We start from the raw sequence: 25,203 nt of genomic DNA on the forward strand, positions 1-25,203 counted from the left end.
TTATTTCTTAGGTTGGTAGCAGATCTTGGAGAGAGTACATTTCAAGGATGAGGAATTAACTTACTCTTAAACTCTTTGTTTATAAAGCATAACTTGCAACATCTATGTAAGAGATAAAAGCCTGAACCTCCTTCAGGTTACTTGGTCCTTCCCCTTTTCTCGCTATACTTTCATTTACTTTTCTTTCTGCAACCTGCTTCAATGTGTTAGAGAACCCCCAACGTGGGGTATTCATACACTAGACTTATTTACTCTTTTATTTTACATATATAAACCTGCAAGGCAGAATCTTTATTTTACTATTCTCGTACTGTTCGTAGTCAGTGATTTCTGTTTCAGAACAGTTGCCGCTCTATTTTTCTATCAGCAGATTCCAAAATTAGACAACCACAGGAACATCATGCAGGAAAGACTCAGACCTTAATCTAATATTTTGGAACAAGGCCGTCATCATTAGCAGTTTTTTTTTTCTTTTTGCAAAGAATTATGAGATTTTTGTGTTTTCTTTCTTTTCCTAGAATGAGTTTATTATTGACAACATTCCCGACATTTAATCTTGATGATAAGAGAGAGAAAAGGTGTAGAAAACTTGGTCTTCTTTAGTTTCTCTGCTATTTTCTGTTGCTCTTCATGGGCAGGACAGATGTTACCACTACCAGGTAGAGGCAATTGGCTACCTGGACCCTTAAAATAGGTAATGAAGGGGAAATAGACACCCCTTTTGGTGATAACAGATAATATTTTGAGGAGGACAAATGATTAGAATCACCAGTACCTGATCTCCTCTTTTTATTGCCCAATCAGTCCCATTTTCTATTTTAAAAATGTCAGTGTACACTTCAAGAATCAGCATTTCAGAGATCATATCAAGAATTGCTAGAATGGGAAAAGCTCAGCCCAGTGGTGCTAAATAGTCTCTCTGACCAAACAGTGACTTTTGAGCTCCACTGTTCCTCAGTTCTCTTTCCCAATCCAAGCTTTTTAAGTATCTCTTTCCTTCTGCCCCCAGTTTGTGTGTTTCTGAGTACTCTTGGAGCAACGTCTTTAATCATGGAAGAAGAGAAGCCAATGGGACTTTTAAGAAAACATATAACTAAAAGGAAAAAAATTGGCCATAAATGGCAAGGTTATTGCATAGGGTTGAAGTGTAGGGAAGACCAATGTCATGGTGTATGTACCACAGTGATCTTTGTTGACTGGTACCCCGCTTGGATTCAGAGATGAGACAGGCAAGATCTCTGTCCATAAGGCTGCCCAGGGTATCCCCAGGCAATGAATTGATATAGCCAAGGCCAAGGCTGTTATCATACAGAGTAGAGCACGTCTCCCTTAGGTCTTGGTGCCAGCTTCTATGACAGATCCTTTAAGAATACTTGGCACTGGCTGGCAGCACAGGCAGCTTAATTGTTACTGCAAAAGTAAAGTTAAAGTGGCTTCCTAGAGCAGAAAGCCCTCTTTAGGGAAGGTGGGAACTCTTGGGTTGAGAAGTTAAAGAAAATATTGCCCGTGGCCTGTCAGTTGGTGATCTGCTGAGAGACTGTTTTATCTGAATTCCTAATTGAAGCTCAAATTAAACCCAGGGAAATGTTCACATGAAAAGCCCCACAAGAATGAGTTTTCAGATTCTATCAGCTCAAAAGAAATCTCCTGTGAAAATCCTTAAGTCAAACATCTGACACACTTTTCATCAGCTGGTCCCTTAGAGTCCTGAGAAAGAGGTTACGCTGCCTTCAGTGTACAGAGAGCAACTTCTCTGAGTTATTACATACTTTTTCTCTTAGTGATTCGTGTAAGTCAGAAGTCAGAATCTACCCATTTGGATGAGTGTATAGATACGGGGGATGGTGGAAGATATGATTACTAAAGGTCCTATTCCGAAAGCAAGAAGTGGGAACACTGGGAGAGAAGCCACTTTGTTGCTAAAATGATATGTTTGATGGGGGAAAAGTTGAATTTGAGCCATCAGAGGGAGTAGGAAATGGGACCTGGAGTCCAAGAGTAAGGTAAAGATCGAAGATTTTAAAAAAATGGGGGTGATGAACATCAAGTAGACAGCTGAGACATGAAGATAAATTAGATCAGTGCTAGAAAATATAGGATAAGAAGAAAGGCTGAGAGAGTCTCATGGCCACAGTCATGAGTGGATACTGAGAAGTCCACTGCCTGCTGTGAGCCGATCACTTACTGGCTCCCTCATTCCTTCCATTCACAACATGGGTCATGGCAACCTCCTCTGAGCATGTGGATTCACCAGTAGAACCTTCCACAAAATGACTCATTAAACTGCTTGGTGTCTTCCCATCCATCGCAGCCTGGTTCCCAGGCAACCGGAAGTCCTCATCCAATAATAACTCAGGAGAAGACAGGCAGTAAAAGGGTGGTATCCCAACTTCCTCCTCCTCCAGCCATACAAAGGGGCCTGTGATTATTTATTGTGCACAAGACAGAGGAGCAGAGAGTCCCTGGGATGACTCTGCAAAGCATCCATTTGCCCTATCATAAGACACTAAGTGCCTTTACTTCAAAATCCCCTGCCAGCCCTTCCACATCCCGTCGGTGGGCTCAGCTGTGGCAGCAGAGATTGGGAGGCAGGTTTCTGGGGAAAACTCACCCTGGGATCTCTCTCCAGTTGCTGCTTGTGGTGTAGGCTGCGTCTTCTCTTGGCCTTTGCAAGGCCATTGTGATAAAAGTGGTACAGGCCTTCAGCAAAGGGAAGCTGTGAAGAGTCAAACAGACACAGGTATAGTTAGCTTTTGGGGTTGGCCCAGGGACAGGGACACCAAAGCTGGGGATGCTTGCAGGGCTCCACGGGGTGGGGAAGTATACAAGAAAATCACTGGCAAGCCTCTTGTCAGACATGGCCCTCTATTTCCCTGTCACTGTCCTCCTTCCCTTCTTGCCTTTGCGTATGTGGTGGCCACTCTCCTCTTGCTCCTTAATTCTTTCCCCCATTTTTTAAGTTTTTGCACATCCTTTGATTCCCTCTCCTTTTCCATGGAGCCTTGCTTTTGCATTCACACCCACATCAGATTCTCCTTGTCCTCCTTGGATTAGTGTGCATGCTCCAGGTATCACCTGGTTGCTCCAGAATTATGCTGTGATGTTTTCTAGTCACGTCTTCACAGCTGGACTGTCTGTCTTGAGTCTTGGGCTTTTTCTGTGACCCCTTGGTGTCTCTTATCAGGCTAAGCACAGTGGGAAAATCTAAATTTAGTAAATATCTGTTAGATGGCAGATCAGGTTTCCCTTTAGCTTCCTATCCCAAGGACCCTTGAGATCAGGTCACAGCCAGTCAGAGAAGTCATGATAATGAGAGCTTGTCTTTGGCTCAGGGCCGCTAAGAATCTTGGAGAACCTAAAAAGGCCAGACATTCATTCTATGATTCAAGGTAACTTGGTGGGAAGAGCCTTGACCTGGGAGTTTGGAGACCCGGATGTGGCTCATGTATGCTACCATCAGTCTAATTGTGGGGAGGTTGTTTCCTCTCTGGGCATCTTTTTTCTCTTCTGTATAAATATAGAGCCTTGAAGTTCCCAGTTCTCTCCCTTTTATCCACATGTCTTCACATTGATGAAGACACACTGTTCACAGTTCTTAACCTGATTAATTAATTTAATTGAATGCTCAAAAATTATAGATAAATAGTGTGAATATGTACATCTTTTGGAAATTGGACACATGGTTTCATCAGATTCTCAAAAGAGTCCCTAAACCAAAAAGCATTCCATGACTTGAAGTATTTGCTATTGAAAATTTTGGTGTGTGTCTTGCCATCCAGTGTTAGGAAGAAAAGGGAAGCAGAGGCGGATGGTTTGATAGAAAGGTTTTCTAACATAGATGGGGTCAATTTGAGACTTTTAGATCACATAGAGCCTCAGTATGGCTCAAATATTTCTTAAAGAACATTTGTTATTATTATTTTATTTTTAATATAAGGAAATATATAGTAAATATAGAAAACTGAAAAACACAAATAACGAAGTAAAAATTCTTCATGTTTTCCTTTTTTGCAGTATTAGAGTTAGGTTACCTTTTAAAATTTTTTTTCTTTAGGCTTCCTACTTCTAAGAGCAAATGATTATTTCCTTAATAATAAAATGAGTGAGTTTTAGATTTTCTTCTTTGCTTAAACATGCACACACACACACACACCACATATTATTATGCAAAGTGGTTCTTCCCTTGTCAGATGCCATCATGGACTTCCACTTACTACCTCCTTTTTCAAATTTTTATTTTGGGTTTGAGGGCACATGTGAAGGTTTATTACATAGGTGAACATGTGTAATGGGGTTTATGGGGCATATTACTTCATCACTAAGACTACTTCCTTCTTTAGAACTGCTGCATATTTTTCCATTACATGGGATATGCCATGACTTATTTAGCCTTTCCATTATTGATGCATATTAAGATATTTCCATTTTTTTTACATTCGAAGATAATGCTGTGTGTTGGGATGGGGGAACTAACACTGTGTGTTGGGGTGGGGGAACTTCAGGAATGGTAGAGTAAGAACCTTCAAATATCTACAGTTATATACAAGCAAATGGAACTCTGAAAAAATTGCCAAATCAGCTTTCTCAGAACACTGGAAATTAACAAGAGGCTGGCAGCAACCCAAAGGGGATTTATTCAATACAAAAGTTGGATCTCAGTAACAATGGCAAACTGTGTGCTGGTTTAAATTGCCCTATGACCGTCTTCTTCTCCATAGCTCTGCAGCATCTTTGAACATGAACATTCTCACAGTCACAGTAGCTGTGAAAACCAGTAGCCAAACAAATACTACAGGGTGCAGACTGGGTTTAGAGTTATTCAAAAATCCCCATCTCTAAATAATTGTCTGGAACCTATCTGGAAAAGTTCCATTTATGGGATTTGTTGTTATTTGATCTGTCCCAGGGTTTGCTCAGTTGGAAAAAACCCTACCCTACCCCTCAGGGAATTTGTCGAAAACAATCAGTGGCAAATTTTTAAGGTTGCAATTTCCTGAAGTAGCAATATAAATTGGGACAAATAAAAGGCTGGACAAAAACTAGAAATAACCCACATTTCTATCAATTGATAAAACAGTAAACAAAATATGATCCATATGTACAATGGAATATTATTTTTAAATGGAAAGGAATCAAGCAATAATATGTGGTAAAAACGTGGATGAACCTTGAAAATTTAATGCTGAGTTAAAGAAGCCAGACAGAAAGGTTGTACATTGTATCACTTCCTTTATATGAAATGTCCAGAACAGACAAATCTATAGAGCTGGAAATTAGATTAGTGGTTGCCTGGGGCTGGGAGGAGACAGAAATGAAGAGTGATTGTTAATGTCCAGGATTTATTTCAGGGTGGTAAAAATGTTCTAAAATTCAATATTGGTAATGATTGCACAACTTTGGAACTCTACTGACGATCACTGAATTGCACATTTTTAGAGGACAAATTTTATGGCATGTGAATTATATCTCAATCAAGTTGTTATTAAAAATACTATGATGAACAGCTTTGTAACTATCACTACTTGTATAGATGAGAGTTTTCCTGTAGGATATATCCTAGGAATTCAATCTCTAAGTCACATATTATGAACACTTGGCATTTTGATAAATACTTCTAAAAAGTTTCCCTATAAGGTTGTGTCTTCCAAGATCCACCAAAAAGTGAGTAAGAATAAAAATATACATTTCCCCTTCTCTAAGTAATCCTGGATTGACATTTATTAATGATATTTTAATTTTAGCCAAGTTTTAGGCAAAATAGGTCATCTTACTTGAATATTTTTAATTATTTTGAAAGTTTGAGCATCTTTTCATATGTTTATTGACATTTGGTTTCTTCTCTTTTGTGCATCTTTCTATTGTTTGGTGCTGGAGAGAGAAAGGTAGTGGTGATGTAGTCTCAGCCTACAGATAGCTCACAATTCACAGGGAAGGCAGATTTGCAGACAGAAATATGTTAATCGTACTCTGTGGTGCAGTGGTTTAAGAACATGAATTCTGGAGCCGGATTGCCTTGGTTTAAATTCTCGCTAGCCATCATTCTCAGCAAACTGACACAAGAACACAAAATCAAACATTGCATGTTCTCACTCATAGACAGGTGTTGAACAATGGGAACACATGGACACAGGGAGGGGAGCACTATACACTGGGGTCTGTTGGGAGGGAGTGGGGGGACAGTGGGGGATGGGGAGTTGGGGAGAGATAGCATGGGGAGAAATGCCACATGCAGGTGAAGGGGAGGAAGGCAGCAAATCACACTGCCACGTATGCACCTATGCAACAATCTTGCATGTTTTTCACATGTACCCCAAAACCTAAAATGCAATTAAAAAAATAAAAAATAAATAAATAAATAAATAAATTCTCACTCCTCCTCATAACAGCCATGACCTTTGGCAACTTATTTAACCCTCGTGGGCCTCAGGTTTTTTACTTATAAAATATTTTTGTTATGGGAATTAAGTGAGATAATGCATGAAAAGTGCTTGAATAATGTCTTGCACTTAAGTATAAGTTACTCTTTTTATTGTTAGAATACAATGTGCTGTAGCAGAGTTATTGACAAGCTGCTATGGGAACCCAAAGAAGAGATTATTTCAGTCAAAATGATACTTGGGGAGTGTTTCTTAGACTTTTTGGAGGAAGGGAAGGGCATTCAGCTTATGAAACTCTTTTCCACTTTTATTAAAAATTCTGTTTTTCTAGTGTTTTAATTTTGAAGAGTGTGGTTGTTTAAAGTCATAGCCAGAGTTCTTTAACACTCTTCATATCAAGAATTGAGGTCCATGATTCCAGCCCTTGCATCTGGGGAACACGATTGCTTTAATTAAGAGTGGAAGTGATGCCATGTGACTTCTGAATCTGTCATAAGAGGCCACTGTTCCCTGGAGCACACTTGCTCTTAGGGTCCTGACGTACGATTTGAGAAGTCCAACTCCTCTCAGGCTGCCATGTTAGGAGGAAGTCCAGGCCACATTGAGAAGCATGTGTAGTGCTTTGCCTGACAGTCCTGGAAGAGCCCAGCCTTCAAGTCGCCACATTTAGGGTGTTAAATACACACATGAAGAAGCTTTCAGATGATTCCAACTCCAGCCATTCCAGTCATCCTCTAGCTCTTGAGTCTTCCCAACTGTCTCCACACATCGTGGACCATGGACAAACCATTTTCCCTGTTCCCTGTCTGGATCACAAACTCCCACGTTCATGAGTATAATAAAATTGTTGTTTTATACCACTAAATTTTGGGTTGGTTTGTTACTCAGCAATAGACTACAGAAACAAGTAGCTAGCTGAAAAAATAAGTTTTATTTCTTCAGCTTTCATGACTATTAACTCAAAACTCTACAATAATATTGGTTCTGTCTGTCAACTGGTGACACCATCCCAGAGCAGCTCTGATAAGGACTCTCAAGGGACATTCCTGGCACAGGGGGACAGGCCTGGTCTCAGCACCAGATACTGGATAATCTTCAAGGGCATAGCCAACTTAACTAGGGGTCTTTTCTGTGAATACAAATTGTTTAGAACATTGCAGCTTTTGTGATTTAGTTCCTGTTCATTAAAAACCACATTCCCTACGGCAACTTTAACATCAGCATTTTATATGCATATCCCAGGCTCAATGGTTCTTAAATGTTTTCTCTACTTAACCCTGCTGATACACTCTGGATAATGTTACGATTTAATAAAATAAAAAAAGTGAGAGGAAGGGAAGAAAATGCAAGTGTGCTATATTTTGCTTTCCAAAAACTTTCTCCTTTGAAAACTATCAGGTGTATGAACTTGACCTTTTGTTTCCTATTATAGAAGGCAATATGGATCTGATATTTTTTTTAATTTTTAACTTTTTGGAGTCTCACTCTGTTGCCCAGGCTGGAGTGCAGTGGTGCGATCTTGGCTCACTGCAACCTTTGCCTCTTGGTTCCAAGTCATTCTCCTGCCTCAGCCTCCCAAGTAGCTGGGATTACAGGCACCTACCTCCACGACTGGCTAATTTTTATATTTTTAGTAGAGATGAGGTTTTGCTGTTTTGGCCAGGCTGACCTCAAACTCCTGACCTCAAGTGATCTGCCCAGCTCGACCTCCTAAAGCGCTGGGATTACAGGTATGAGCCACTGCATCTGGCCTAGAACTTAGAATTTTTAATACTAGAAAGAAAATTTGGAGTTAAGTGCCAGTGGATATCAGAAGAACATGTATTACCATAATTCTGGCTTGTTTTAGTGGTTTTTAAAAGAAATTAAATCTAAATTGAGGTGCAGGGAAAACTCTGTCTTACAGCGGAATTCCAATTAATAAATGTAGAAGAAATAATGGACATTGAATATCATCATTCAGAAAACATCACAGTAATAATTGTGGCTGTCAAACATCTCTAATAGATGCTAAAATTAATAGGTGAAATATAACAATAAACAATGAGAAATGTATCTTTACAGTGAAGAAACCTGGCAGAGATCACTTTACCCAAGCAATCTAAGTGAACCTCATCGCTGATGAGTCCTGATATAATGCACTGAGAAGGGTACATCATTCATGTGATATTCTTGCCAAAAATACACAATGTACGTTCAATCAGGTAGAAACATCAGACAAACTCATAACTGGCCAGTACTCTTTAAAGTCATTATGTTCATAAACGACAAAGAAGAACTTCAGAACATTTCCAAAGTAGACGAAACTAACGAGACATAACTATTAAATACAATCATATTTTGGATTGGATCAGAAAAAAGGACACTAGTGGTACAATTGGAAAATTTTGAATAAGGCCTGTAGATTAGTTAAAGTATCATATCAACGTTTATTTCCTGGCTTTGGTAATTTTGCTATGGTTATGTAAGATGTTAACTTTGGGGAAGCTGAATAAAGGGTATATGGAAACTCTGCTTTTTTTTTTAAGGTAATGTTTTTATTGTGATAAAGTATGTACAACATCAAAATTTCAATTTTAAAGGTTTTTAAGTGAACAGTTCAGTGATATTAAGTACACTCACATTGTGCAACTATCACTACTTTCCATTATCGGAACTTTTTTATCATCTCAAACTGAAACTCTGTACCCATTACACACTAACTCTCCAGTTCCCACTCCCTAGCTCTGGCATGTACCTTTCTGCTTTCTGTATTTATGAATTTGATTTCTCAAATTCGATTATATAAGTGGAATTATATAGTATTTGACTATTTGTGTCTGGCTTGACTTAAGCACAATGTCTTCAAGGTTCATCATGTTGTAGCATGCGTCAGAATTTCCTTCCTTTTTAAGGTTGAATATTCCACTTGTATACCATATTTTGTTTATCCATTCATCTGTAGATGGACACTTGAGTTGCTTCTACCTTTTTGCTATTGTAAATAAATGCTGCCATGAACATAGGTGGACCTGTGTGCTATTTATGCAACATTTTTAAAGTCTAAATTTATTTCCAAGATGCAAGTTAAAAATGTAAAAATATTGGCCGGGTGTGGTGGCTCATGCCTGTAATCCTAGCACTTTGGGAGGCCAATGAGGGTGGATCAAAAGGTCAGGAGTTCAAGTCCAGCCCGGTCAAGATGGTGAAACCCTGTCTCTACTAAAAATACAAAAATTAGCTGGGTATGGTGGCACATGCCTGTAGTCCCAGATACTCGGGAGGCTGAGTCAGGGGAATTGCTTGAACCCGGGAGGTGGAAGTTGCAGTGAGCCGAGATCACACCACTGTGCTCCAACCTGGGTGACAGAGCGAGACTCCATCTCAAAAAAAAAAAAAAAGGTGAAAATATTTTAAAATTTAAATTTGAATGTCCTCAGAAGGGTCATGTATTTCCTAGTTTCAAATCAGAACCCACCTACCTCTCGACTTCCTACGGTCACACACTAAACTCCCTTTCTGTGGTTGTGTGACCTGAGGCAGCTGAGTTGCATCCTTGGCTTGGTCTAACTGCCTTAGTTTTTAGAGAAGACATTGTGGCTCAGGGAGGGGCAGGGCCTGACCAGAAGAATGGGAGTGCTCTGCAGAAAACCCAGCTCTCCCGAGTGTAAATCCAGTACCCTTCCTACCACATTGCTTGCATTGCAGTCCTACATCCCAGCCCCCTTGTAACCATGACCATGAATCCGTGAGATTTTGGGCTGGAATTCCTGAAGGAGATGAGTGGGACTCAAGGACAGCCAGGCTGGTGGGTGACATCCTCACTGCTGTGGTCTCGGGACCCATGATTCTGGATTCTTTGGTAAGAGGATCTCACTTGGCTATGAAAGAAAATGAAGCTAATTGGTCTCATGAAGCTAAAATTTGAACCTTTGACCAGCTTACTTTTATGCAATAAACAGGTAATTGACTGATCTGATCGTGAGCCTAACAAAAGACTAACCTGTAGGCATCGGTTATTTTTCTGGGTCTTTTTTGTCTCTTGCTTTTGGAGTGCAGACCCAAGATCTACTGTCTTCTGAGCATCTGAGAAGCAGCTGCTTAAGAGCTTTGTGCAAGCGTGAGCTCCACCGCAGGGAAAGAAAGACAGATGCTGTGTGACTTACAGTAGTATAATGTACTTGCTGCCCACACAGATCTCAAGGATGTAAGGCTGATCGATGCATTCCTGAGATTCTTAAGTAGACTGCAAATCTTGCAAATAGCAAAGACATATTGAACACAGTGGTAGATTCCCAAACACTCATTTGAGTGTCCCAGTAAGAAGCCTCTTATACTGCGGGCATTTAGTATGTTTTCAAATGTTTTCTTCACTGAAACACAGACACATAGACACACAGACACAGACACACACACACACACGCATGCATGCACACATACACCCTTCTTTTATATCATCACATTGTTCTCTTAAGGCAAAATATGCATGGTTCCAGAAGGAAGGAGAAAAAACGTGAAAGAACTCGCAGCAAGAAGATTCAGTCTGGGTGAAAGTATAATAATGCTGCTAAGTCAGACTTGCAGAGTTTTTAGAAATTCTCATTATATCACAAAAATGTATGGATCTCAGCAACACTTCTCATTGTCTTCTTTCTTTCCCTCTTACTTTCTTTCCCACTGACAACTATGGCTCCAAGCTACAGCACCTCTCTGAACCCACACACTCCCTTTTCCCAGCAGTAGGGAACTCCAGGGAACTAGCAACCAATTGTGAGCAGATAAAAAGAAGTGTTAAATTCTCATGGAGCCTATTTCCTGCTTCTTTTAAACACCAGAGTTCTCTTCCCTTAGGGAATCTGTAGATGCTCCAGAGGGTCTGTGACCTTGGCATGGCCTCCATTCCAAATTTTGTGCATCTGTGCATTCACTTGTTCTCAGGAGAGTCTACTGCTTATTACAGATTCTCAGATGGATTCAGAGCCCTCAGAACAGTTAAGACTTCCTGAATCAGACGCCTTGCTTTACCTTTGACTGCTTTCTTTGTGTTTGTCCACGGTGCTGGTTTTCATGGTCCTCAGTCAGGCTTAGTGGGGATCTAGTTTGGTAGAACACTGGACATCATTTCCTTATATAAGATTTTTATAATTTTATTTGTAAGTGGGACTGCTGTCAAGAGGTTTAAGGAATAAAAACTGGCAGATGAAACAATCATCAAGGATTGAAAACTGTCTCAGCTGATAACTGCTTGTCCATTTCATTTGGGGACCTGAATTTTACCAACAGGGATAAGCTCTGCATTCTATGACTTTCCCAGAGACCATTCTTGATTTCCTTCAATTGCATGCAATCTCTTATGGGCAAAACATGATGCCCAGCAGTAGGGATGGGAGAGAAAGGGAAGCTCATCTGAATTTAGGTCTGGGCTAGGCTGCTGGGGGATGAGAGACCATGTGGAGAAAAACTGAGGTGCTCTTTTTTCCATTTTTCACTCTTCCTAACATTTCTTTCTCCTTCCAAGTCAAGTGGGAAATGGGTCTTGCACATTACTGATATCTATGCAAAGACCAATATTGATTTCCTTGAATTATGTGCTAGGCAAACGGATCTCAGTGAGAATTCTGAAACTTCCTAACAGACAGGCCTGAGTTTTAACTTCAGAGCAAAGGGAGGGAGAAGAACAAGTTTCAGAGTGATTTTATTTTTTAATTATCATCAACAAAAGAGTGACTGTGTCTAATCTAAAACACAGATAAAGTATCTATTTTCATCACTAAAGAGAAACCACTTTTTTCAAGCAGAATCATTTAACATCAGTGAAACCACAGCTGCTGTCCCAGGCAAGGATAGGATAGTCTGATTGACAGCCAAAGACTGCTAGGGACAGACCAGACTCCTCAGGTCTACTTTGGATCATGTACCCCATGGAATGGGTTGGACCCAACCAATTTCCATAGCACAGAGTAGAGGGATCATTCCTTCAGGCACTTTCTCAGGGATATCTTGCATTTGCTATTCTACTCTTAAACCAGGAACACAGAACCTTTCTTGGTTCATACTTTTACTTTCTCCTTTTTAAGTTTGTGACTTACTATGGAAGGCTGATCGTGAGTAATTACTCTAATTTGTCTGATCATCTGTCTTATCATGTTCTCATTGTCAACCCTCTAACTGAGCATCCCCAGTCAATCCTAGCAGAGCTGCTCCAACCCACAGCCAAGTGGAGCATAAGGAAATCTTACTTATAGAAAGAGCCACCTACAAGGCTTTTGAATACAGTAATAGGGAGCAAAGAATCTTAAAATGTAAAAGAAAATTGAGTTGCTGACATGTTGCCTAAATCTTCATCTTTCAAAATTATCTTGGTATGCTGCAAAGAATGACCTCTCAGAAGACAGTCCTCAGAATGATTGCATTGCAAGCTCTATGGGGAACAACACCTGTTTTCCTCATGAGTACTATGTGCAGAGTATCATGTCACAGGTATCTGTTGAGTGAATCTAAAAGATTAGGAGGTTCTAGATTCTAGAAAGAGTAACTAAGTAGTTGTGTTTACTCAGTGTGGATGACTAAGGTTATGGTGTTCTTTGGGCATTGGTGAAACATTTAACATATTGGGGGTTGACCAGGCCAGCTAACTAAGTGGATCAGGTAAAAGACAGTAGAAAGTGGTGAGGACTGTGGTAAACTGGAGGTCACATGCCCCTCCACAAGGCACACAGATCGGAAGCATTGCATTGGCCAAACAATACTCAATTTGTGGTCCAATGAGCAATGCACTTTGCACTTGTTAGCTCTGAACTGTTTAGGACTCTGCTAAGCAGAAGACAGAAGGCACATTGTAAGAGATACAGAATGAAAAGAAACTCATAAGATTGAACAGGAGGTTAAAATACTCTCAGGTATTTTAGCCAAAAAAAAAAAAAAAAAACAATTCCTGTCAATTACAGACAAGACTGACATTCTCTGTTACTTTCGTCTGTAGTCAGGTCCAAGCTCTCTGGAGAAGCCATAGAAGACAACAGAAGAAGCTAACTACTCCCAAACACTAGCTTTGGGGTCAGACTTATGTCTAAATAAGGGACAAAAGGGGTGATGAGTAGATGTCTAAGCTAGAAAGTTACATGCTAATATCTTCACAAGCAAGATAACCCTTTAAAAGCTGGGATAACCCACAAGAATGCTGCATTTGGCCAGGTCAGTATAAAACATGATTTGTTAGTGAAACTTTACTGGCACCCTATTAAATTCCACAGAGATAACAAGGCTAGAGGAAAGGAGTTTGTGTTTGATATCTATCTGCTTTTCTTTCTATTTTTCAACTTTGTATATCTGAGAGCAAGGGTATCAAGGACAAGTTAAATATTGAAATATCAGTGTCAGTCTCACTGAGACGGTTACAGAGAGTATATAGAAAAGATTGTGAAGGAAGAAGGGGATTTCTAGGAAAGAAAGTTTATTGCACTTACAAAGAGAAAAGGCTGGAATGCTATGCAGGGTTTGAAATGATGTTTCATTTCCCTTCATTGACACGGAAAGACCTTCACAATATATTGTTTTTGCAAAAACAAAACAGCGTGTTCACGTAGGGGTTCCAGGTAAAAAGATGTCCACCAAGGTTCACCTAAATGTTAATAACAGTTGGTGAATGTTAGAATATTTAATTTACTTCCGTTCACTTCACTATATTATTTTCTACAACATGCTTTATATACTTTAAAAAAATGGACATTGACAGAAAAGGTAATTTCCATTTTGTCAAATACAAAGCATGTGCACTTCATAGAATTTCAGCATTTTTGCACTGGAGATGACCTCCACTAGTATCTAGCACTATGTCTCACTTTACAGAGACTATGAAGGTGAGAATGTCATAATCTGAGCTCCTCTTAGGGAGAAAACTGTCTCTATTTGGGAGAGTTCTGTGATGGTTGGTGCGTACCTGAGGTCATGAGTGCCTAGAGAGCAAGGAGCTCTGATCTGCTCTGCCTGGAAAGAATCTGCCTCCACCTATGAAGAGGAGATACTAAAGAGACCAAGGGGCAGATAAAAGAAAGTGGGGAGGGTCTGGAAGAGGTGTGAGGCTGGGCAGGAAGAGGCCACTGCCCATGTCCAGTAGGGAGGGGATGAAAGGACTCCTCAAAGCAGGTGCTTACTTTAAAGTTCCTTGTGTTTGCAATGTAAATCCTCTCCTGGCACTGTGACATCTTCAGGAAAATACATTCTAGTCACAGGTGCCTTGGATGAGTGGTAAGAGTTTTTTGGTGAGGGGAAATCAAGGGAGTTGCTGAATTTCACACTTGAGTTCCCATTGTGAGGAGATTGGTTGGGAAGGATGAAGGCATAAGTTATTAACTGGAAAGTTTTAGTGGAAATAGAAAACTTTATTCAGAAGTGAAATGAAACTGTAGCTTCACTGTCAGAATTTATAGGAATATTGGGAAAGGTTAAGACTTCTACAAGGCACATTATGGGGATTTGAGTGGATCTTACCCACATCCCAAGGGTCCAGGTATTTCTAGTTGACACCTGGATTATATAGATGAGAAAAGTGAGGTTCAAAAAGTTTAATGATGTGAATATGGTCACTGCTCTAGAGTGGCAGAAGTAGGGCAGAAACTCATTGTTATCAACAAAGTTTGATCCAGCTCGATTTCACAGAGGGAGAGTCCTCACTGTTAGTTTTGCATCAATATACACATTTTTTTTCTTTTAGCAGTAACTTTTTACCTTTGAAATAATTTCAGACTTATAGAAAACTTGCAAGAAGAGTGACAATGACTCATATAGCTATGTCACCCAGAGTCTCCAACTGTTAACATTTTACTGCATTTAAAAAATTATTTTTTCTACATATACATATTACTTTGGTGAATCATTTGAGAATAAGTGTGTTTTCTAAGAACAAGGCAGTATAATATCAATATCAGAAAGTTAACTCTGACATAATATTTTCTAATTTACAGATATTGTTGATATGTTGCCAACTGTCTTAATAATATCCTTTGTAGCAAAATAAAAAATAAAAAAAATCTGGCCCAAAGTTCACACATTGCATGTGTTTGTCATTCTTCTTTTAACTTAGAAGAGTTTCTTAGTTGTCTTTGTGTTTTATGACATTAATACTTTCAAAGAGTATAGGCCAGTTCTTTTGCAGACTGTCTCTCACTTGGGATCATCTACTTTCTCATCAGTAGATTGAAGTGATGCATCATGGCAGAGCCATTACACACATCATGGTGTGTGCTTCTCGATGCACACACAGTCTTAAATGCAGCTGCCTCAACTTCAGAGTAACTGCTCTGGTCTCACCTACCTAATAGTGACTTGCAAACAGCACAAGACACAATTGTGGGTACATTCGGTGCTATTTACTCACATGTTTCTGAGTATCCAAGTGTGAGAATGCCAAATAACTGAAAAAATACAGCTTAGTTCAGTGGACTCCAATTGCTATAATTGTCCAAACGAGGCTAGGTATGGTGGCCTGTATTTCCAGTACTTTGGGAGTCTGAGACAGGAGGATCATTTGAGCTCAGGAGTTCGAGAACAGCAACGTTGCAAGACCACATTTTTTTAAAAAATAAAAACTTAGCCAGACATGGTGGTGTGTGCCTCTAGTCCTAGCTACTTAGGAGGCTGAGGTGAGAGGATCATTAGATCCCAGGAGTTTGAGGCTGCTGTGAGCTGTGATCATACCACTGTACTCCAGCCTGGGTGACAATGAGACCCTGTCTCTAATACAACAAAAAATTACCCAAACAAGAAGCAGCTCATTGGAAATGAAATACAGAGTACCTAGCTTTTATTTATTTATTTTTATTATTCCTTTTTAAAGTGTTTTTTTTTGGGTGGGGGAGGGCACGGCTGGGCCATAGAGAAAAAAATGAGAATGAGGAGCTGGACATGTTGAGTTAACTCAGTGACTCATAAACTATAAAGGGCTATAATAATCAAAACTACTCAACAAGAAGCCATTCCAGTCCCAGAGGTAGAGAGGCATATGGATGCACAGAAAATCATATGCTGTCCCATAAAACCCACCAATGAGAAACAGTGTAAGAAAATTTCATACAGAAGGCAAACAAGCCACATTATGTAGATGAATAAAGTAAATATGATTTCACTGGAGAAGTGGACGGCTTCATGAGTGGAGGAGACTCAATTCTTTAAGTGGGACTTCATCTCCTCTCTCAATAGCACAAGGCCTGTGGAGTAAGAACGTTATGTCTTCGAGTAACCAGATGTGACAGAAGATCTCATTCAGCCTCGGCTTATTAGGGTGTGTCATCAAGTTAGCATGGTCTGAGAATGTCCTTTGCATGTAGGACTAGAGATCAATTGCTAAAACAGTTTCCCAAAGATCAATACATAAAATAGGCATTTGTAAGAGCTAAATAGAGACCTCAGATTAGATGAATTCCTATAGAGTAGTCTGTAGAACTCACAGTGTGCTTTCCCCTGGGCATAAACTTGAATATGCCATCTTTCTGTCTGTAGAGTCAGTGTTTTTCAATGTGCCTCATCTTCATAGGGCTAAACACGCACTTGTTAATAAAATAAGAACTCATGGATGAATGTTCTTCTGGGATTAGCTGATTTGTAAGAGGCTGTGTGGAAGGGAAACTAGAGAAGAGAGGGGTAAGTCATCGACCTAGCACTCAGTACATGTGGCTGTAAGCCCGCCCTGCCTACTCCTATGCCATTCCTAAGCATTTGTTCTCCATGGATAATGCTCTATTCTCTTCTGTAATTCCATGATCCGCTCTTCCCCATAAACAGGAGCACAGTAGGAAGCAGCTTGTGTTGTCCATGGTTATTCACTATTCTAGGGCTGAGCTTACAGTCCACAGTGGGATTCAAACTATGATGTACCCCTAAGAACTGAACAACTGATTTATAGCAAGTCTAGAATGACACCCAGGTAATGAAACAGGTAGAGGGTATCTGATGTACAGCCTCATCACAAAACTGTTTCTTTCTAGCCTCAGGCAACATTTCCATACATCATCCCAGAGAGAAAAAACTAAAAAGGAACATTATTTCTTTGGAATATCAGGGAGTAATGTACCTACTAGGAGAGCTGGGATCACAGTGATACACCACTGTCCTTTCTTTTCTTCTTGGCTTCTAAGTTAGGGGATTTGTTTTGCATTCATGTATTTGTATGTCAGGGGAGGTGCATTGAATTGTTTTGTTTTTAGTTGAACTAAGCTTCATGGATAGAACTGGCTGCTCTACCAGCCATTCAGTGTGACTTCAAGGACAATAATTAATCAAGCCATTAGTATCACTGATGCCATCAGCCAGTGGCAGTGGGATCAAAGACACATAACCTGACCTCCTAGTAGCATCATCTATTAAATGATGTGCTACCTGTTGCCAGAATGAGTGATTCCATAGGACAAGAAGCCAGGCAGAGATCAAGGCTTCTCCAACTCACTATTAGCTCAACTTGTTATCCTGGGATATCCTGTATGTGCTCATCCTGCCACATTTCCCAAGTACCCTTCGATGTCTCCTTCCACCTACATGCAAAATCCAAATTCCTCAGCAAAGTATGAGTGACTGCTCATGAACTGACCCCAGGTCACTTCTTTGGCCTTATCTCCCAGTCCCTTGTCATCTAGACAGACAAAACTACTTGCAGTCCTACTAAAACCCTGCCCACTTCATTGCTTATCCTGTGCTTTCCTTTACAAACATCTTCCTTTAAACCTCTTGGAATTACAAGCCTCAGTGTAAATTCACCTCAGTGTATTATTGCCTGCTTTGTGAAGCCTTTCCTTCTGCCGACACTCATTGCCTCACATGCACTATATATTAAGTCTAACACAAAAACTTTCCAGAGTTTTCTACATGGAGCACTCCCATTCATTTGTATTTCCTGTCAGAACATGAAGAGATCCTAGAAAGACATTAGTTTAACCCTTCATTTTATACATGAAGGAAAGCAGGTCAAACGCCATGTTTATGTGATTAATAACTATTGCAAAAAGCATCTGAGCCTTGTTGCTCACTTGCTGTGGTTCAGACAATGCACTGTTGATACCATTGAATCAGTTTTCCAAACTGGATGAGACAGACACCTAGATTGTGTGACACTCCTATGAACGAGTAGCCACATACACTAACTATTCTATGGCTAAGCTTACAGTCTACAGTGGGATTCAAACTATGATGTACCCCCTAAGACCTGAACAACTGATTTACATCAAGTCTAGAATGACACCCAGGTAATGAGACAGGTAGAGGGTATCTGACGTACAGCCTCATCACAAACTGTTTCTTTCTAGCCTCTGACAAACCTGAATTTTACCTAACTTTAGGTCCTCTGTGTAGCGCGTGACATTGATGCACTGCCTGCCTTCCCTTGGTCCACCCTGGAGGTCACCTGTAAAGAGTATCTACATATGCCGATGTCTTTCAGGCACCTCTCACCTGAGGGTATTCTCTGGCAGGGGAAGCATGCTTGATCTACTTACAGCAGGCAGAAGTACCAGAGATTTGATGTTTCCCGGGAGCAACCCTCAGCCAAGAAGAAATGGTAGCTGGAAGTTAAACATCCCAACCTCCTCACCCTTTGATGGGGCAACTAGAGAGGTTGTAACTGTCAGAGGGGCCTGTAGCAGGAAATTGGAGTAATGGTCCATGTTTTGTTCATATCTCCCTGTGTCCATTCCGTTAGTTAGTCTCCTTCCACACTGACTCTAAACTTGGCCATCTGACTTGCTTTACCCAGTGAGACTTAGTAAATGCAACACAAGCAGAGACTTAAAAAGTGTTTTCATGTAGGGTTTGATTTCTCCTCTATCTATTGGAATCATCTTAGACCAGTAAGACTGAATCCCAGTTGCTTACTTGTTCCCAAATCCATGTCTTAGTGTCTAGCATTGTATTTGTTTACCAGACTTACTCAGTATATGTTTGTTGAATGACCTTAGTAATTCTCCCCTTCTATATGTCCCTGTGGTGTGACTGTAGCTCTTGCTAATTTCTTGGCCCATTGGTTTGAAACTCCTTTAGCTCTTTTTTGGTCCTTTCCTCCTTTTCCAGTTTATGGCCAGAATGTTTTGTTTCTGGCTTCAGCTGCTGGGTCCAAATTTGGGTTAATGACAAGCGTCATTGAAGACACAGCTCTCCAAGGTTCTTTTCCACCTCATCATGTCCCTTGCCCTCTGCCTAAGGTGCTGCTATTGGACTTCGGGAGATCACAAATGGCTTGTTTCCCATCCTTCTCTCCATATTTTAGGTTCTGCAAGGTCTCTCTTGGTCTCCCATTCTTGGTTGTTAGTTTCTAGAAACATAGTCAGCTGGAACTGACTAGAATTGACTCTTTGATACCAGCTACTTTCTTGTGTTTGAACTTCCATCATCACTGAAGAGAATTGATGGCCACTTGATAAAACTGATATTTTTTCTTCCCACCAAAGTGAAGGAGAAGCTAAAGGCAAAGAGGGTTAGGAACTTTGGATCATCTTACTCTCCTCTGTCACTGGATTCTTAATTAAACATTAAGTCACAAAATTTTAGGCTATTAAGGGCAATTAATGAAATCCACTTAATATAGGCACTGAATAGGATGTTCCTATAACCCTTGCTAGCACACTTGATCTTCCTGATTGCACCATCTCACGACACATCTGCTGGGTGTACAGTGAGAATCTAATGATGATGCTAATCCTTTAATTTTTTTCTCATTATTTATTTTGATATTCTTTGAGTGCTCACTAAATATATAGCGCTGTTTAGTAGCCAAGGAAGTATAAATTCCTATTCTGCCTTTTACCAACAAACCCAATAGTTTGTTGGTGTGGAATCCTTGAGTCTATGAATAGCTTTGCTTGGAAAATTGGAATTCATAAAAGTTTTAGGGGTAAAATGGTAAACAAAACAAAACAAAACAAGAAAAAGCAGACCAGGAGGACTTGAAATGAATTGGTATGGTCAGACTAAGTTGGTGCATGTGGCTAATCGCTCATACGAGTTCCTGTAATCTAGTCTGTCTCATCCAGTTTGGAAAGCTGGTTCAATGGTATCAACAATGAACGCATTGTCTAAATCACAGCCAGTGAGCAACAAGGCTCAGATACTTTCTGCAATAGTTAAGCATTTAAACATAGTGTTTAATCTGCTTTCTCTCATGTATTGAACGAAGGGTTAAACTAATGTCTGTCTAGGATCTCTTTCTGTTCTGAAAGGCTGTAATTTCGTAATTGTAGTTATTTATAAAAATGCAAATGACTAGATAAACCAGTTAGAATAATGCAGACTTGATCAGCAAGGTATGTCACAATATTTTGGTGGGACAGCAATCTCCAAGTGGTCTGACAAGTGCTTAGAAATTATTAATTCATAAATAGCATTAAAACCACATCAAGTGACTGTAACACTACTTTTCTTCTTGCCCTATTTTAACTGCTATACCTCTTGAAGGGATGGTTTGTATTTGGTACCTCCACTTAATCACTCTTAATGCTTCCCTTCATGATTGGGCTTCTTTCCTGTAGCAGACATGCTTACTTTCATGCTCAGAGCCCCTGGGAGAGGCCTTACCATTTGGTGTGTGCCAGCCTCTGCATCTGTTTGTGAGTTTTTTTTCTGGATGGTCAAATTCTGCTCTGTCTAAGCGTATGCCAGGACAAAATGCTGGTGAGTTAACACCAGCCTGGAGTAACTCTCAATCATCAATGAATACGTGAATGCAATGGGTGTATAAATACGCTAACTTCCTCACTCCTCAGGCAGGTTAACTCTGAAGCATGTATTCTACACCAGCTCCCAGTTTCCCAGTGGGATTAAGTTCCAGTTACCCACAGTGACAACTTGCTCCGTGACGTACCCTTTATTCCTGTCTTCCTTTTCTCATCTCAATTCCCCACTCCTCTACCAGTGTTTTCTATAATCCCTCCTTGAGTAAACTACTTGCATTTAAGTCCTTATTCCAGGGCCTACTACTGGGGACCCAAGTTAACACTTGTCTCCTCTTACAACGTGCTAGGGTGACTCTTCCTATTTCAACAATGACTTCATCTCTAAAATTGTGGCTATGGTTGCCTCATTCTTTCCTTCTTAACTCTCTCCTCCTTTCCTCTCATAGCCTGTGTGCTCTTGATTCTTTTCCATATCTCCAACAGTACAAGTTTTGACTCCTCTCCTGGTTCCTCTTTCTCCTTTCTTTCTCTTTTTTGAGATAGAGTCTTGCTCTGTCACCAGGCTAGAGTTCAGTGGCGTGATCTCGGCTCACTGCAACCTCCACCTACCGGGTTCAAGAGATTCCCTTTCCTCAATCCCCTGAGTAGCTGGGACTATAGGCCTGCACCACAATGCTTGGCTCCTTTTTTTGGATTTTAGTAGAGATGGAGTTTCACCATGTTGGCCAGGATTGTCTTGATCTCCTGACCCCGTGATCCATGTGCCTTAGCCTTCCAAAGTGCTGGAATTATAGGTGTGAGCCACCGTGCTTGGCTCCTCCTTTCATGTCCAAAGTTCTCGAACATTTTGTTCTAGGATCTCACTTTGTTTTCTCTCAACACTCTCCCTTGACAATCCTGTTTCTTGCCATGGCATGAATGTGTATGTGGATGAATCCTTGTGCATGTTACTTTTAGTGTCTTGATCACCTTCATCGTCATTTTACTTTGATAACTCACTTCCATGAACACCATCATTATCTGGAAGCGCTCCTTTTTTGAAGCTTCGAGCTTCAGTATCTCACTCGTCAACCATGGCTCTCTCCCTTTCAGCTCTCTCAATGTTATTTTCAATGGACTTATTCTTCTATTTCATTGACATTCTTTTTTTTTTGGAAGATTCCATTTTTCTCACCTCCCAACCCTAATCTGGATGTTGCTTAAGACAATGACTCTGCTGGTGCCACCACAAATCCGTTCTTTTCCACTTGGTTCTGCAGTACTGCCCAGAAATCATGATCAGCCCTTTGTCTGCTCCCTCTCTCGTGCCCGTTAGCAGTGCCATTTGATTATTTCCACTCATGGTATTCATGAATGCTACAATGTGGAAAAATATTGTCCTGACATTGAGATGTTTACCATCTTGCAAATAGAAGGATCACTTTTTTGTTCGTGTGTGTGCTTGTTTAAATCTCATGAGGAAAGATATGCAATTGTCTACTAAATCTAAAATCAACATTACTTAAGTCATTCATTCAACAAATATTTATTGTAGGCTTAGTTTTGCCAGACACAGAAAGCAAGGCTGACAATCTCTTTGCCCTCTACTTAAAACTTTAGAAGAGTGAAACCCAAATATCCCAGGTCAAAACATTTTTCTCTAATGACTTGCAACACTTTGCAAATGTTTTAAACCTAAGTTATTATCTTTATGTTCTTGATGCTTCCAATAAGTGATTCTGTATATTGTTCACTTTTCTTTGGATTCTTTTGCCTTTGATACAAAATGAGCATGAAATGAATCTATTTAGGAAAAAATTAGGTGAACAATTGGATATTTATGGACGTTAATGTCAAATTTAAAGTTGTAAACAAAGAGCAACCCCAGGATCCTACAGTTTTCTTCCTATTCTTGTCAACTTTCTAATGCGGAAACTGCCAATACCTGTAAGATTCTCAAGTCTACTTCACTCGATGTCAGGAGATTAAGAGTTGTGTCATTATTCTACTTCCAGTGTAAGAACTTGTTTTATTCAATTATTTTTATCAGGCAATCTCAGCACATCAAAACAATTTCCAAAAAGTTATGGTCAAATTAGCTAAAGTAAATACACCTTAATAAGGAAAGGCAAACAGTAATGTCAGTTTTTGGACTGTCCTGTGATTATTTGTATCTCAAATAATCATTCACAAATTCAGTACAGAGTTTCTTTTTGAAACATCGAATCTGAACTCAGTGAAAAATGGAACCACTGCTTTAGTTAGGAGAAAAAGTTTGAACTTCAGATTTCATGTTTTATTCTTAAAGCCTGACTTTTTGAGCAGTTAGTTTGAGCTGAATATATAATTATTGTGAACTTAACTATAGCATCACTCTCTGATGTGCTATAACATTATGATCTATAGCTAATAAGACCTTCTGAAATAGAAATTGATTTCTAGATATTCATTCAGTTGAGAAAAAGGGTGTACTTCCCATCTTTCCCTTCTTTTGTATTTTAATCAGGTTGTAACTGCAGACTTGCTTTGTTCAAAGAGCTCATCTGTTCTACTACTGATAATATCTAAGTTGGGAATTTTAGAGAAACAAAGAAGTATGCTAGTTGCCCACTTGCTGGTGGCCACTTAATTCTATTTCCTAGCTGAATGTCTTCCTATAGAGAAATAGATTCTACTGGAATAGTTTCTTATAGAATAGTTTTTTTCCAGAAACTTCGACCTGAGATTATGGACAAATCACCATTTTGTGGTCCAACTGTAGTCATAGTCAAGGAGTACATATTAAACACCTATTATGAGTAGGGCACATTGGTTGTCAGCAGGAGGAACAGTATGTAGAATGGGTTCTATTTCTTGCTAGAGGAGACAAATCACAAATATTTTAAAAGTTGGTTGACAATATATAGTGAAAATATATGAGCTCTCACAAAACTTTGGATCAATTTTTGTTGTGATTTGGCTTGGTTTGGCTTCAAGGTTTAGAGATTCACTCTAGCAACTTAAGTAAAGGGATATTTATTGACAGCATATTAGTTTGGGCAATACTCTCAAATCTCAGTGCCTTAATGTAATAGCAGTTTATTTCTCACTCACAGAAGGTCTTCTAATTCAGGAACCAGGGACCTGGGCTCTTTTTCTCTTGTGACTCTGCTTTGGCATTTGGTGTCCAAATTTACTGTTCTCAATTACATCAAGCCCCAGAAGAGAGCAGAACACAGAGAAACAATCCATAAAGAAATCTTACGCATCAGGCATGGAAGAAGTACACATAACTCCTGCTTGCATTACACAGGCTAGAATTGTCACACGATCACACTTATCTACAAGGCAGGCTGGGAAATGTGGTCTTGCCGCAGCCCATGAGGAAGGAAGAATGAATTTGGTGCTTAGCTCTTCAGCCTGTTACAGTTGTCTTTTGCTGGGAATGGGGGCTCAGATAAAATGCCAGAGTTTCCCATGGCCTGAATGGGCTCTCTCACGGTAACTGTACTGCATTCCCGTCTCTAGAGCAACTAGCCAGGTAAATTTCCTGAGGAATCCAGTATAATTGGCTGAGATAATTACCACAGTATATAATGAATTAAAATCACTGAATTTGGTCCAGGTCATCTGATGGGTCATGACTAGCCCATGGATGGATTGCTGCTGGGCTGGGTTCCTATTCCTCACTCAATCTGTTGTCACTCCCTCAAAAGTACAACACACAGCTGTTTTTGAGAAAACGAGTGTCACTAGGGCACAACCTTCTTATTGTTACTATTGCAGTAATAGCTATTTTATCCTGTGCACTCAGTGCTGTGCCCAGAACTTTACGTGCACTAACTACCTTATTTATTTTTCGCAGCCACCATATTTTATTAACCATTTTCAGAAGACAATGAGCCTCTGAGAGATTTAGTAACCTAGCCAGGTTTCCAGTGCTATCTGACTCCAAATCCCACCATCTTTACCTTTCAACATTATTGTTTCCAGTTTTCTTTAGCCACAAGAGGGGTATTGGGAGCAGTGAATGTTCTGATAGCTATAATTGGTATCAGGGAAAGGAACCAATTATACGCCATCAAAGTCCCAAATGGATCAAGAACACAGTGGTCTAGGTCAAGAAGAGAGGACTTGAGGGATGAGCTTGGATTCGATCTAAGGCACAACATGAATGGCAGCCATATCTAGGGAAGCAAGGTTATAGGTTACTATTTTCCCTTAGCTACTATGGTAAA

General features: G+C 39.9%; 1 protein-coding gene across 1 annotated transcript in view; it reads right to left on the reverse strand.

The window, feature by feature from the left end:
- The window catches only part of PCSK2 (proprotein convertase subtilisin/kexin type 2), a 252,707-nt gene that overhangs the window by 221,675 nt on the left and 5,829 nt on the right, over positions 1-25,203 (reverse strand). The window contains exon 2 of the mRNA XM_012474808.2: positions 2,612-2,716. Within this exon, the coding sequence (XP_012330231.2) occupies positions 2,612-2,716 (105 nt within the window). The remainder of the gene's footprint in view (positions 1-2,611; positions 2,717-25,203) is intronic.

Source organism: Aotus nancymaae, unplaced genomic scaffold (genome assembly GCF_030222135.1).
Source record: "Aotus nancymaae isolate 86718 unplaced genomic scaffold, 86718_ANA_hifiasm-v0.15.2.pri h1tg000001l, whole genome shotgun sequence".
In the NCBI taxonomy this organism is placed as follows: Eukaryota; Metazoa; Chordata; class Mammalia; order Primates; family Aotidae; genus Aotus; species Aotus nancymaae.